Genomic DNA, 15,250 nt, shown 5'->3' on the forward strand with positions numbered 1-15,250 from the left:
CCTTATCTTTTCCCACACTAAATGTGTAAATCCTGCAGTGCATCAGTCTAGCCTTCTGTAACTCTACCAATGAATGTCTTTGAAATTAAAGGAGAACTAGAAAAAAAATAGCTTCTATACTATTGGCAAGGATGAGGAGGGACAAGAAAGAGGCTCTGGGCATGTGTAGGTCAAGGGGGATGAAGAGACTGGATTTTGAAAACTAAGAGAGGATCAGAGAATCAGCTGAGGGACAGGGTGAGGGAAGAAGAAAAGCCATTAAAAAATTACATGAGGGAATGAAAGAAAAAGGAGAACAGTCCAGGAACAAAGCAACATCAGGAAAAAACAAAGGGTGAGGAAAAAAAGTTGAAGAATGAGGTATTAAGTCATTCTGTCTCTGTCTCTGTCTCTGTCTGTCTGTCTGTCTCTCTTTCTCCTCCCCCTCTCTCTTTCTTTCCCCTCCCCCTCTCCCACCATCACACCAGCAACACTTGCCAACTAGAGAGCTGCAACATCTCAGAAGGGACTGCTTCAGGCATTGAGAAGGGCAAAAGTGAAAGGGAAAGAATAGACAACTCACCTGACAAGTGAGGTATGCTGGAAGAAATAAAATGAAAGAAAAAACAAAAGGGGAGAAGGAAGGGTATCATATTATATCTGACAGGAGAAAATGTCCAAATTGCTTGCTTTTCCTTACAGCATCTTCTTTTTTTGGGGGGGTCTCTTCTTCCTCTCATTTAAAATACCAATGAACCTCCCATTTTATATGAATTTGTAATCTATGACTCTCTGTAAGAGTGAAAGAATTGTATTTAGGAAGGTCCACCTAGAAATTCTTAAATTTCAAGTTTACCTTCCAGATGTTACACAGTTTGTAATAGACACCTGGAAATATAAATGAGTCCATGGGGCTCAAAAGAAGTCAATTAAGAATGTTACATGTATTAGCAATAATAGAGAATTAAGTGTAAATATTAAGTCAAGTCAAATTCTCAACAACAAAGAAATTAAGAGCTTACCAAGTGAACCCAGTATGATCAGAATTGTTAAGATCCATACAAGTACTCTGGATATGTACCTAATAATCACCATCAAAATCATGGATAGAACTGCAAGGAAGACAGAGAGCAATTATTCCATGGAAAACAAAGGGCAACTATTCTAAACTATAATATATTTAGTATAGTATTATAAAATACTATGAGAAATATAGTATAGCATAAGTATAGTATAGCATAAGTATATTTCAATCAATAATAGCTGAGGAAAGGAGCTCCCTCTCAGAGAAATACTAATTCTTTAAAGTAACTCATATATAACTTCTTGGATAAGAAGGAAAAACATTTGCTGTGTTATCATTTTGGATTAGCTACTTCTGCCATTTGAAAAACAGTGGCAATTAAAACAAAAGAACAGACTGCATTTGTAAACAAGAGACAAAAATCTATGCATGCACATGGTGACTTAATGAGCACATGAAAACTAGTGTGGATTTGCCACAGGGAAGGAAGCAGGTCATCTCTCTCAAAGGGCAGCAAAGGAGAACACACATGCACACAAACATGCCAACAAACAAGTGTAGACTATATGACATATGTTTGCGATAAGAAATTATTCCAGTCTAGATAGGTAAATTCAATTACATAGTATATGCATTTAGATTAAGATCAAACAGTTCCGTAAAGCCTCTACTTGGGGACAGAAAGCAAGGCACTACATTGTCTTTATTCTCTACTCATTTCTATTATTTAAAAATTATAAAATTTTAAAATATAAAAGCTGCATTTTCACCAGGGGGTGGCACTAGAGAACAATGGCTCATAAATGCAGTGCCCTATCCCCTTAGGCCCTGACTCTCACTGGTTTCACTTTCAGAGTGAAGTCAGGCATTTTTGTGTGAAAGCTTTTCATTCAAAGAAAATACAGAAAAGTTATTAAGTGAACTCTGCTGCCTATGATACAATATGGGGTTCAGCATCATGATCATAATCATGGACATCTATATTCCAGAAACACGCAGCTTAACCATCTTTTGCCATCATCAACTAAAGGCCCATTTCACAAACAAGATAACTATAATATTCCTATGTTTAAAACATATATTATATATAATGTGTATATTACAAAACTCCTGATATAAAGGTGACTACCAATGGCAATGTAAGCATTTCTATATGACAGACTAATACTACATAATATGACAACCACTGATTTTACAGCCTATGAATTTTTCTTTTTTACAGTGTTTAAATATACAAGAAACTTGGTTTAAAATAGTATGGCAATAATTATTATAGAACTGAAACAGGAGTCTAGTATTCTCTGGGCCATCTGCAAATCCAAATAAATACTCTGAATTATTATGGCCTTCAATTTTGCAATAAGTGGACAGGAATGAACACAGATGGAAATTTTAAATAACACAGAAGATTTTTCACATAAAGAATATTATTTCAATTGGGTCAGCATGACCTATGTAAAAATATTCCATAACTACAAGAAAAACTTGGACAGATTCTCTCTCATCTCTGTAACTAAAGTCAACAGCCTTATTACAGTATGCATTGGCACAACACAGTATGGTATAGTAGTGTGATATAGGACACCTTGGTTTCTATAATTCACAGGTCCCAACTAAGATATTACTTGTCTAGAAAGTCTAGTATTAAATGTGCTTGTATAAAATTGCATTTTAATCTGGAGAGTTTTTATTTTAATAAAGTGGGAACACTTTTCATCTTAAAGTTTACTTCATGTCCAGGAAATGTCAATGAGCAGAGCTTTCCTAAACCCATCAATTGTACTCTGATGTACTACAGGAGAAAAAAATACTCCTAAAAGCACCATCAACAAAACTCATCTCCATATACTGACTGTCTCTTATTTTCTTGTAAGAGACAGGTTTTCTGGAAGCAAGCAGAAGACAAAGTATTGTGAATGTACTGCCCCTATGTAAGAAGAGGGCACCGTTAGTCAAAGGCCAGTCAAATTCTAAACTAGCTATCTCCACAAAAAAGAGGATGGGGCAGGGAATTTCAGAGTACAAGTAAATATACTATGAAGCAGTTCTTGTCACTCTGAGTAGTTTACACATTTCCTGAAGACTTATCACCAGTTCTTAGTCATACTCTGGCCAAAGAACAGAATAGTCTCCTACTGCAGTTCTACGTAATAGCTAAGAATGAGAAAAACAATTACCTAGTGATAACAAGCAAAGTCCCAATATAATTTCTTTGCTGGTCATTACTCCACTAATCAGCCTGTGTAAGACACTATTGTCATTGACAAAGGTGATCAGGGCCTCTGCAAACTTGGCATAGCAGGAAATGTTCACAGGAGCACAGCGATGGAAGAATGGAATAGGTGCACTGGTGACACAAGAAAAAAAAATCAGAAAAAAAATTACTCCTACTTAATATAAATGCCACATCAAACACACAAATGAAAGGTGAATAGATGCAATACACTCCACCCCCTTCAGAATAATGCTAGGAGCCAAAAGTGCAAAGTTAATGCACAGATGCTCTGGAATGAGGATGGCTGCAATGAGGAATGATGCAGTTCTTACTACAAACCTTACAGAGAGGGTGGAGTGTATGTTCCCACAGAAAATATTACCCTCCCCCTTCTGAAAATGAACAAACAAACAAACAACAACAAAAAAAAAAACCCAACACATACACAAAACCAAACCAAAAGTAAAACCAAAGACTTACACTCCTAAGTTTAGATATTTGTCAATCAAGTGGCAGATGATAAAACAACTCAAAACTATATCTTTCAGTGAATTAAGAATTAATTTTTGACCTATTTAAATGATAAAAAAAATCACGCAAATTTGCCTGAAAGGTGATATCTTATCAACAACTTTTCTCTGAAATGATCAGTCTGGTGAAACCCCTTTAATTCGCTGATGTTGGGAAGCACAGCTAACATCCTTCTCAGTTTAACCAGGTCATCATTGAGATTTTATTGTTTAGGGCATTATTTAATCCATGGAATATATTAGTTTTATAATATTAAGCTATCCATGCAATGAAAGGGTTTTGTTGTATTTGAAGTATACTCTGAGAGAATGGCACACAGCTGATCAAAATTAAGTACTGTAAAGAAGACAGCAATAATCCTATCTTCTGCAACTTTAATTTTATACTACTATAGTATATGTAGCAAATACTATATAGTAGTATCATATACTATTATATTGTATTCTAGTACAGTCATACCCAATCCCATATGTATTAAGTATATGCTTAATAAATGCTTATTAAGGTACCCGAATTTTTATCTTAAAAGAGAAAGTTATGAGTATTTAAATTATTTCAGGACAACTTAAATGTTTTTGTTTATGACTAAATTATTAATTTCTATTTCTTAGTTAAGATTCTTGGGCGCAGGGGGCAGCTGGGTAGCTCAGTGGATTGAGAGTCAGGCCTAGAGATGGGAGGTCCTAAGTTCAAATCCGGCCTCAGACACTTCCCAGCTGTATGACCCTGGGCAAGTCACTTGACCCCCAGTGCCCACCCTTACCACTCTTCCACCAAGGAGCCAATACACAGAAGTTAAGGGTTTAAAAAAATGATATTAAGTGATAAAATAAATTGTATAAAGTAACGGGAGTATGGTGCATATATTGATTGAAATAAATAAAAGCAATTCAATCCAGGCTTTGAAAGTTAAAAAAAAAAAAAGATTCTTGGGCACTCCAATTAATAGTTAAAATGAGGCCACATGGACTTGAAGACAAGAAGATTTATGTTTAAATCTTGCCTTAAACATTTGCATGTGTGACTCTGGACAAGATACTAATGAGTTTCAATTTGTTTACTCAACTGCAAAATGGGGATAACAATACAAGTAGTACCCGTGGTACAGGATTACTTTGAGAATCAAATGAGGTAAAATGCAGAGTGCTCTCTATACCTTAAAAAGTTATATATATGTCAACTCTCATCGCCATCATTTTTATTAAGGTTACAAGACTAGGAATCTGGTTCCTAAGGTCCACTGGAACTCAGCATGTACTTGACTGGCAGTACAACCCAAAGTCACATTATCTCTCTGTTCTTAAGTTCTTCATATAAAAAACAAAGAATTACTTTTACTAATAATCAAGACTACTTAAAGAGCTTATTCCATTTCGAAGTATAGGGGTATTTATTTTGCCTTCTTTATTAGTATATACAAGGACAAGAAAGAGAGCATGCTATTAAGACAAAACTATTCATGTGATCAAAAGAGGTAATTTTATGCTTTATAAAGGAAAAGCAATTTGCTATCAGGAGAGAAATTAAACTTTCCATTTTTCACTCTACTGCAAGAAAACTTCCCACCATTCTGATTTTTACTTATTGGTAAATAAAACATTTTTTCTTGGCCTGAAATATACCTTAGAAAGCACTGTGTGTAAAGTGCAATAATAAACCACTGCTGACTACTTAGATGACTAATCTGAGTTAGTTGACTACTTGAAAGTACATGTCACAACTTGAAATTTTCATTATAATTCCAAGGAGCTAGGATCCTCAAGCTTCTTGGGGAACATGAATTGGGGATAAAATTTGTCATTTTCTGACCAAACACATGCTCTCTCTAATGATTTAACAAAGTCATAAAGTCATAGGATCTTTGTTAACTTACCTGAGGCTAACCTTTCTAAATAAGAAAACAAAGGCATCTTTCTCAGGAGTAAGCAGAGGTTCTCAATGAGGAGTGAATCTTGAATCCTTATTTAGAAATTTTAAAGGGTTTATAATATTCACCCAGTGCTCCCTTGCTTTGTCTCTCCCTCCCTCTCTTCTCCCACGCCCTCTGCTTACCAAATTTAAGTTTTCCTTTTCATAACTCCTTTCACCAGAATTGTTTAAGAAATCTTTGTAAGATTCTAGAATTTTCTTTTGATTGTACCTTTTAACTTTGTTTGTTTTGAATTCAGGGAAGTGATATTTGGAAGTGTCTAGCAGACTCCCTATGAACACATGGGGGCTTTGAGACTACATTTCCCATGATTCCAATGGGTTTCTGGTTTTGGGTGTGGAGATGTCTGACGTCCCCACGTATGGGGAGCTTAAATTTGGAGGGCAGAGTTGAGACAGCCTCTTGGCTACTTGGCTGGCAAACGAGATACATGATGGGCACTGGAGGTAAATTTAAAAGATAGTCAAGCGTGGTCATAGATATATTTCACCAACAAGGCCATGGCTATTAAAATATTAATTTCTCTTATACTATCAGTCTTTATCATTTTTAGTCATAACAACTTGGAGTAAAAAAGATTTGGGTTCAAATTCTGGCTCTGACATTTACTAGCTATGTGATAAATAGATGATCATAATGATCATAAATAGATCATGAAACTTCTCTGTGCCTATTTCTACATCTGTAAAATGGGATTAATAATACCCAAATTAGTTATCTAACAGTGTTGTCATGAGGCTTTAATATGAAATAATGTAAAATATATTAGAAACTTTAAATTATCATCTAAAATTATTGCTCTTATTATTTTAATAATATTAGATTCAACATTTTGCTTTTTAACCTCAATTAGCAACCTATATAACTGGCATAGTAATTATTCTAGTTTAAGAAGATTCATTATTTGATGACATCTCAGAACCTCATGTCCAGATTACATACTGAGGACAGGAGCCTAAAACTCATTTGGCAACCAATATTCTTGTCCCACAGATACACAGATATTACAAATAATGAATAACTATTAAAAATGAGCCTGCCTTGAAGAGGAATTCTTATCTTAGCTATATGTAATATTTAATCACTTTGTGGTCTAAATTGGCTTCATTGCATGTGTGGTTGTCTCAAGGCAAATTGTAGCTATAAAAATTTCAATGTTTAAGGGATTTTTAAGGTTTATAAAAGATACCATCCAATCTTATTGACTCTCTGGATTCCAATAGCTGGTTATCAAGGGCTAACAAAACAATCTTATGGGGCTTTTTTTTAAACCAGTAAGGATAAAAAGGGAGTTAAAAGACCAGTTTTTCTCTCTCTCTCTCTTGTCTAGGCTATCAGGAAGAGCATTTGTAACTGTCCAAAAGAGGCTATGAGGATGATTGCTGATGAAGCTTAGGTACAGTAAGTCTAATTTCTACCTAGTCAGGGATCCATTTGAGCACTTAATAGCAATAAACTTTTTTAGCAACCCAGTCCAAATGTCTTGGTAGGCAAGTGTGTATTTCAGGTTATGAAATTTGTGAAAGGAACAGAAGTTGGGGCAACTAGGTAACACAGCACTTGGCCTGGAGTCAGGAAGATCTGAATTCAAATCCAGTTTCAGGAACTTACTAGTTGTGTTACCCTGAGCAATTCACATAACCTCTGTTTGCTTTGGTTTCCTCATTTGTAAAATGGTGATAATGATAGCACTTACCTTACAGAGTTGTTGTGAGCATTAAATGAGATGATATTTGTAAAACACTTCACAGTGTCTCACACATAGTAGGTACTATATAAATGTTAACTATGATTATTATTATGGAAATGAATGATATAAATACATAAGTGCATTTAAAGAGATCCTTATCATTGTCTCTCCTTAGTCAGGTCTAATAAGATCTGTATAAAGGGTGTATACTTTACACATGCATTTTCTATAAGGACTCAGAGGGTGGAATTCCTTTACGAGAATGACTTTTTAGGTCAAAGAAGTGAGGGAACTTAAGCTACAAAGCTCAAATTATGAGCCTATAATCTCAGCTCCAATCTACACAGGAGCTTGAAGAGCTTTTAGTCCAATCTTCTAATTTTGTAGATAAGGAAACTGAAACCCAGAACTTAAGTGACTAGTTCCAAGGTCAATTAGAAGGAGACTGGAGCTTTGGGATCTGATTCCAAGTCTTTTAATTCCAGATCTATTACTGATCTTTCCATTGCAATATACTTAACAATCCTGAAAGAAAATTTATGATTCTAAAATGTCACTGTATATATCTATAACAGTAAATGTAGCAATTACATTGAATCAATCTAATGGGTAATAGATATTTTGTTCTAGTACCATTCTTCCTGTATTTTTCATGTATAAGTGGAGTGGGATTCAAGAGACCCAGGTTCTAGACCCCATATCTTCTATAAACTTACTATGTGATTTACTCCATCTCTCTGGACCTTTATATAAAGCACAGGGAGTGGATTAGATGATCTCTAAAGTCTTTTTAGAGACTTTTTAGAGTGGAATATTTTACTTTTCTGTTTAGACCAGTGTTTCCCAAACTTTTTTGGCCTACCGCTCCTTTTCCAGAAAAAATATTACTTAGCGTCCCCTGGAAATTAATTCTTTTTTAATTTTAATAGCAATTAATAGGAGAGATATATGTATTAATGTTTCTACCTTTTTTGTAAAATATAGTAAAGAAAGGTGTAAATTAGAAACATGGAACTTTGAAATTATGAAACTATTTATTGAACTCAGATTAGAATGTAATACAAAAAAAAGTTAAAACATTCGAAATCATTTTAACGAGAAGGATGAACCTGGTGTGCTGCTATCAATTTAGTAATCCTCGGCTCTATTTTCATCAGCAGTAATCTTAAATCACCGTGATTGACTATTTGCAATTGGTTTCTTTTTTTTTTTGTTAATAAATTGGTTACCGTACTGAATCCACGTTCCACTAAAAATGATGAAGGAAATGCAATTAAGAACTTTTGAATTACAGCCCATATTTCAGGATAAGCCATAGGGATCTCCTTTTGCAGCCAGAATTGTTGGTATGCACCAAATGCACCTGTGGCCATCACCACCCCTCTGGATCACTGCAGCACCCACGGAAAGACAATGTACCATGTGGTAAGTTGAGTACAATGAAAAAAATATTAGACTAATATGGAGATCTGGGTTCTACTCCATTCTGTGCCTCATTAGTAGTATTAGTTTAGACAAGGTCACAAAGGCTTTAGTTTCATCTTTCAAATGCAAGAACTGGACTAGATCAAGAGTTCCTAGTCTACACTATATTCCCAAAGAGTACAAAAGAAGCTTGTCAAGAAGATTCAGGGAATAGCAAATAGGTCTATGGTCAACATAGGATCATGAAGTAAGAAAAGAAAATGCACCATCTCCTACCCTTCTATACAGAGGTGGGTAAAAATGGCAGTGAAACACAACATAAATGATGAAATATGATATATTAGTTAATTTTACTAGATTATTTTTTCTTTCTTTGTTTTTTAGTTATATGGGGCAGTTTTCTGCAAGCATTGTGGGGATGGATATACTGGGCACTAAAGGTGATACAAAAACAAAATATATGTTTAAAAACCCTTAAAAATAAGGCACATTAAGAATAGAAGCCACACAAATAGTCATTCCCAAATTAGAATAATATGACAATGACTCTATAACCATGTGAATTGCTTCACATCAGTTGTTAAATTAATAGACAGTTCTAAATTATAAAGTTGGAAATCAATTCATACTGATTAAATGTTTAGCTCATGGTCTTGATAATGTTCTACTATCAATTCCAATGGATATATTACAAACTAGAAAGTGAAGGTGGCCATTGATATTTGGATTAACTCACTAAAAATAAAAGTAAATGCTGGGGTTAAAAATTAAGCTTCAGGGGCAGCTGGGTAGCTCGGTGGGTTGGGGGTCGGGCCTGGAGACGGGAGGTCCTGGGTTCAGGTCCGGCCTTGGACACTTCCCAGCTGTGTGGCCCTGGGCAGGTCACTTGACCCCCGTTGCCCACCCTTGCCTACCCTTCCACCTAGGGGCCAGTGCACAGAAGTTGAGGGTTTAAAAAAGAATAATTATTTTAAAAAATTAAGCTTCATATTTAAAAAAAAATAAACTACATTATTTTAAAGACTTTCCTCCCACCCCATCATTTATCATACATGAAATATTTACAAAATCTTAGTCATAAAACCCCTGGAATTATTTATCATATGGTTTATCAATTAAATAACATGTTTCAAGTAATTTAACTGATTTTTCAGGCCTCCTTGAAAAAACAGGCCACATAACCTATTCTTTTTTTTTTTTTTAAACCCTTGTACTTCGGTGTATTGTCTCATAGGTGGAAGATTGGTAAGGGTGGGCAATGGGGGTCAAGTGACTTGCCCAGGGTCACACAGCTGGGAAGTGACTGAGGCTGGGTTTGACCCTAGGACCTCCTGTCTCTAGGCCTGACTCTCACTCCACTGAGCTACCCAGCTGCCCCATAACCTATTCTTTTTAAAGAAGCTATGTTTCTCATTCAAAAAGAAAGATGAAAAAAAGTAACTATTAATAAAAACTTCTGCTACCTTTTGAGGTCTCAATTCTGGAGGTTTAAGAAGAAAACATATTTCCATTAAAAACTTGCTGGTTTATTGCCTTTGTCAGAAGTTCATGTAACCAGAAGAAAATGCAACAAGTATTATACCAGCTTATTTAGTACAAATAAAAAAAAAAAAGATTTTTCAAAGACAAATAGTCTTTAGTGAAGCAAATATCTTTCCCATTACCCTTTACGTTCATTAATGATAATATAAATTAATGAACACCCTCAAGATATGATGAAGGATCAAAAATGTTTAACACACCTGGTTTTAAAATATTAATTATTTTTGGTGGTCATAGGGATAGTGACTTGAGAGCTGTATCATATTAGAAGGCAGGAATCTGCAACCTGCATAATTATTAAAATTTCTGTAAACACAACTGCAGAAAATTCCAAGTAAAATTAATTGTTTAAGGAAACGTAGCAATAAAAACTTCTGGCAACATCTTTCCAGCTTATAGAAGTCACAAAGCACAGCAGTTACAAATCTAATTAGAATGAAAATTTACTTTTTATTTCTCCTGTCTTATTTCCACCATTATCAATCTTTTTTCTTCTTCTGTTCCTGTATCTCTTTCTTCTATTTTTAATTTTCATTCCAGCAAATTAACATTTTTTTTTAGCTGGTAGTTATTTATCATGTCTTTAATGTATTTCCCCTATTCCTGCTCTCTGGCTTTGCAGTAAAGCTGGCCTTATAAGGAGGCAGAACATCTCTTTTCCCCTGGGGCCACAGGACTGAAAATGTCACCATTAGAGATTGATTCCATTGAGCTGAGCATTGCCCTTTCCAGGCAAACTCTTTTAAAAAACAAATACTCCCAAGAGGAGTAACACATTATGCCATTATCAGTAACTAACACTTTATTTTAAATTATTTTATCAGACTGCTCTTCTCTATAACAGAAAGGGGTTCCATACCACAGGAAGGCACCACTCAGGAAGCATGGCATTAGATCAAATTTTAGGAACCCAGATCTAGAGCTGTAAGAGATGTTAGAAGATATCTAGTCCAACCCCTCTATTTTACAAAGAAAGAAAGACCCAAGAACATTATGAGATTTGCTTAAAATCATAAAGATAATAAATATCAGAGCTGAGTCCTCTGCTTGTTGAACCCTGTATTATGTTGTCTTCTCTCTGGGTTCAAATGTCAGTTCTAGTATTCACTCTCTGTGTAACACTAAGTCAATCATTTCACCTCTCTGAGACTCAGGTTCTGAAATCTGTAGAGCAGATATTATCACTTGAGCTAACTTGTTTAACAGACTGGTTGTGAGGAAAGTCTTTTGTCGACTTCAAAATGCTTTAAGAATGGTAGCTAATCTTATTATTAGAAAGTTGATATATTGGAAATCATGCAAAGGACACATAGAAGGTAAGGAAGAAAAGACCATTAAAGTAAAAAAAAAAATCCAAAATATACTTCTACTCCAAATTTGTTCTGATTCTTTTATCTTCCTTACTAATCTACAACTATTTCTACCAAAACATTCTCTGTTTTAGTTGGAATACTGCAGGTTTCTTCAAAGACCAAATCACATTATAAGTCTTCTCCAAGTCCTTCTTTATCTGTTTATTACTCTCCTTTTGATGAAAATTCTCCTTTTGCCTTTATCACAAATGGTCAAACTACAAAGATAAAATGATCAACCAATTTAAGACCCTACAAAATAAAATGTACTCTTAGTTTCATCCTCTCCTGAGAGTCTCCTTTCTTATGATTTCAAATACATAGCTTTTAGTTTAGAGGAGACAATATTCAGCTTGTGAGGAACTGGAATAAAACTAGTAAGGGAAACTAGAGGTTTTTAGAGCAGTAGAACATTTTCTTGAATAGTTTGGGCATGGCAGTAAGCCATCATTAAAGGATAAATTAAAATAATTTTTGAGTTCTTTCAAAACTTCTCAGCCCTATGGGCTGGCGTAAGTGTTGGGAGGAGAGGAGGAAATGTTCTAGAAAAGTTTCATCTGGAATATGAGAACACCTACATATGAACATATACAAGTTAGATCACTGTTATGAGATTAACATTGTATTCCTATGCAAAATTATGTTTTCAAGTCCTAAATGTTAGTAGAATAGGAAACAGGGGCAATATTATGGACCACTAAGGATGCTTCAGTTGAACAGAACAAATCATATTATTTTAATATTTTCCTGCTTTATTTTTGAAGTTCTTTTGCCAGTGGTCAAGAAATATCATATCCTGCTAAATGCATATGGTTGATTAAACAAAGGAAAAGTATGAGTAGGAAGTGAGCCCTATAGTTATTGGTGATCCTTTTTCAAATAATCCAAGGGCAACCTCTTCCACAAATTCACTCTCAAAATCGTCTAATATTCCCCATCTTCTGATATTCAGTGAGAATATTCTATAGTATTCTGAGAATATGATTTGTTAATTAGATTTTGGCTTTGTGAATCATATATATATATATATAATCTTGGATTGTGATCTCAAGCACACAGACCAGGTAAGAAGTTTTCATTACAAATATTAGCACCCTGAAATATGAACAACAATTCATACTAATATAGCATTTTAAGTTATATGACATGCTCTCTACATTCTACAAAGTAGGTAGTGCAAGCATTAGTGTTTTTTTACAAATAAGGAAACTGAGGTTCTTAGGCAACTTTTCCTGGTTTCTAAGTCTAGCACTCTATCCAATTCAATTTGCTACTGAAAAGATTTCACAATTGTGAATTAAAAGGTGTGTGTATATGTGTGTATGTGTACTTATAATGTATGTGTTTACACACCCACAAACATAAATGCAAGATCAGCTTTTCAGAGACTTCGAAGTCTGTGAAATTTTATTCCTAAAATTGGGAGGCAGTTTGGTATAGGAGTACGAAGAGTGACTCTGGGTATACGTGTAGGCTCAAATCCCAACTCAGAAACTAACCACAAGAGTGACTTTGGGGAAGTCTCTTAATATTTCAATGTCTTGGGCAACTCCTACAATATCTATTCCAGAGTAGCTAACTATATGCATTGGTAACAAGAGTTTACTTGCTGGGAATTCTTGATACCAATGAAATCACAGATCAGACTCATAAACTTATAACTTGTCTAACAAGGTTGAAAGCCTAAAGAGGAATCTATGAATGTCATCAGAGGGTGTTACAATCACATTTCTTTACAGTGTAGCATAGTAGAAAGAGTGCTGAACTTGAATTAAGAGAGATCTTGGATTGAATAATGGCTCCAAAATTTAATAGCAATGTCACCCTGAGAAAGTTGCTTAAGTTTTCTGAGCATGCTTCTTTAATCTTATAATGAGGATAAAAATTGCATTGTGAACATTCTGGAGCTACTGTGAAAAAAATTTTTCTAAACTTTAGTATCCTACAGAAACATAAGTTATTATCATTTTACCAATTCTAGGTAAGAATTCTATACCATAACCTTTTAGAAATATGATTTCAGAGTATACTTCAACTTTGTGACAAACATAAATTTCACCATATATCCTTTTCCCTCTAAGAATGTGTAATTTAAAATGTTATATATTTCTTTCCTTTGCTTGGGTCCCCATCCTTGCAAAAAAGGAAAAAAGGCTATAGCAGCTAAACATTGCAAATTAAATTTACCTTTCAGGAACTGGGAGTTTGGGGCAGAAAACAGAGGCTTTTGAATGTGTAGTGTATTCTGATGGCTTTAAGTTGTAGGTACATAAAGCAGAACCTGTCAGAAAACCAAAACAAGACAAAACATTATGATGAAAAAGTTGTTTAATACATTTTCTCTGCCTTACTGTATTAATCCATGTTAATGTCCCATTCAATTATAATTATTTTAGTAGGCTTTATAATTATGATTAACTAAAATGTTCTGAAATGCCCAGTCAAGTTTACGAAGCCTCTGGATTCTTAAAAAAAATTTTTTTTTCATATAACAGGAGCCACAGAAAAAAGCCATTGTTATTTCAAAAAGATCTGACTCTTTGTGACCCTATGAACCACAGCACAACATTAGTGTTTATGGGGTTTTCTTGGAAAAGATTCCGGGATGGTTGGCCATTTCCTTCTCCAGTAGATTAGGGCAAACAGAGTTAAATGACCTGCTCAGGGTCACACACAGTTGATAAGTATCTAAAGCCAGATTTAAACTTAGGTCTTCTTCCAGGCCCCGTACTCTATCCACTGAGTCATCTAGCTGCCTCTGCAAATAGTTATAGTATACATAAACAGAATAAAATTTTATTAAATGAATTCTCCGATTTCAGAAAACATTAAATAGACATCAAACTTAAGTCAATTCTATAACTTATTTACCTTTTACAAGTTAGCCATATACAATTCTGCCTAATTTTTTTCTGAAAATTAGATTTATAGGGGGCAGCTGGGTGGCTCAGTGGATTGAGAGTCAGGCCCAGAGACGGAAGGTCCCTGGGTCCAAATCTGACCTCAGACACTTACTACCTATGTGACCCTGGGCAAGTCACTTAACCCCCATTGCCTAGCCCTTACTACTCTTCTGCCTTAGAACCAATACTCAGTATTGATTCTAAGACAGAAGGTAAGAGTTTAAAAAAAAAAAAAGAAAAGAAAAAGAAAAATAGATTTATATAATCTAATATCTATAGGGAAAAATCATCAAAACATTCAAATAGATTTACTATTTCAATAAGGGGAATAGCTTGTTATTCTATTAAGCTGACAATATAGTAAAGGGTAAAGTACAGTGATCTTTAAATGATGAATTTTCAATAAATGTTGTTGACTGATCAAGGAAACAAGAGGAACTGGGATTTAGAGCTAGAAGGGATCTTAGAGATCAAAGAACTTGGGAAGGGACTTCAGTAACCATCTGCTTCAAACCATATACAAAAGGAATCCCTGCTATAAAATACTAAAAAGTTGATGGCCTCTAAAGAAGGGCAATCTACCATCTTTAGGCAGCCAGTTCCATTTTTAGATAGCTCTTTTGGGAAGTCTTCCTTACACTAAGCTTAAAAATCGTCTC

General features: G+C 34.7%; 1 protein-coding gene across 1 annotated transcript in view; it reads right to left on the reverse strand.

The window, feature by feature from the left end:
- SLC44A1 (solute carrier family 44 member 1) overlaps positions 1 to 15,250 on the reverse strand; it is a 226,144-nt gene that overhangs the window by 50,609 nt on the left and 160,285 nt on the right. Inside the window, exons 5-7 of the mRNA XM_044658236.1 lie at positions 13,876 to 13,969; positions 3,181 to 3,350; positions 1,002 to 1,091 (exon numbers count right to left, since the gene is read on the reverse strand). Of these exons, the coding sequence (XP_044514171.1) occupies positions 1,002 to 1,091; positions 3,181 to 3,350; positions 13,876 to 13,969 (354 nt within the window). The remainder of the gene's footprint in view (positions 1 to 1,001; positions 1,092 to 3,180; positions 3,351 to 13,875; positions 13,970 to 15,250) is intronic.

The sequence above is a fragment of the Gracilinanus agilis genome, chromosome 1 (assembly GCF_016433145.1).
Source record: "Gracilinanus agilis isolate LMUSP501 chromosome 1, AgileGrace, whole genome shotgun sequence".
Lineage (NCBI taxonomy): Eukaryota > Metazoa > Chordata > Mammalia > Didelphimorphia > Didelphidae > Gracilinanus > Gracilinanus agilis.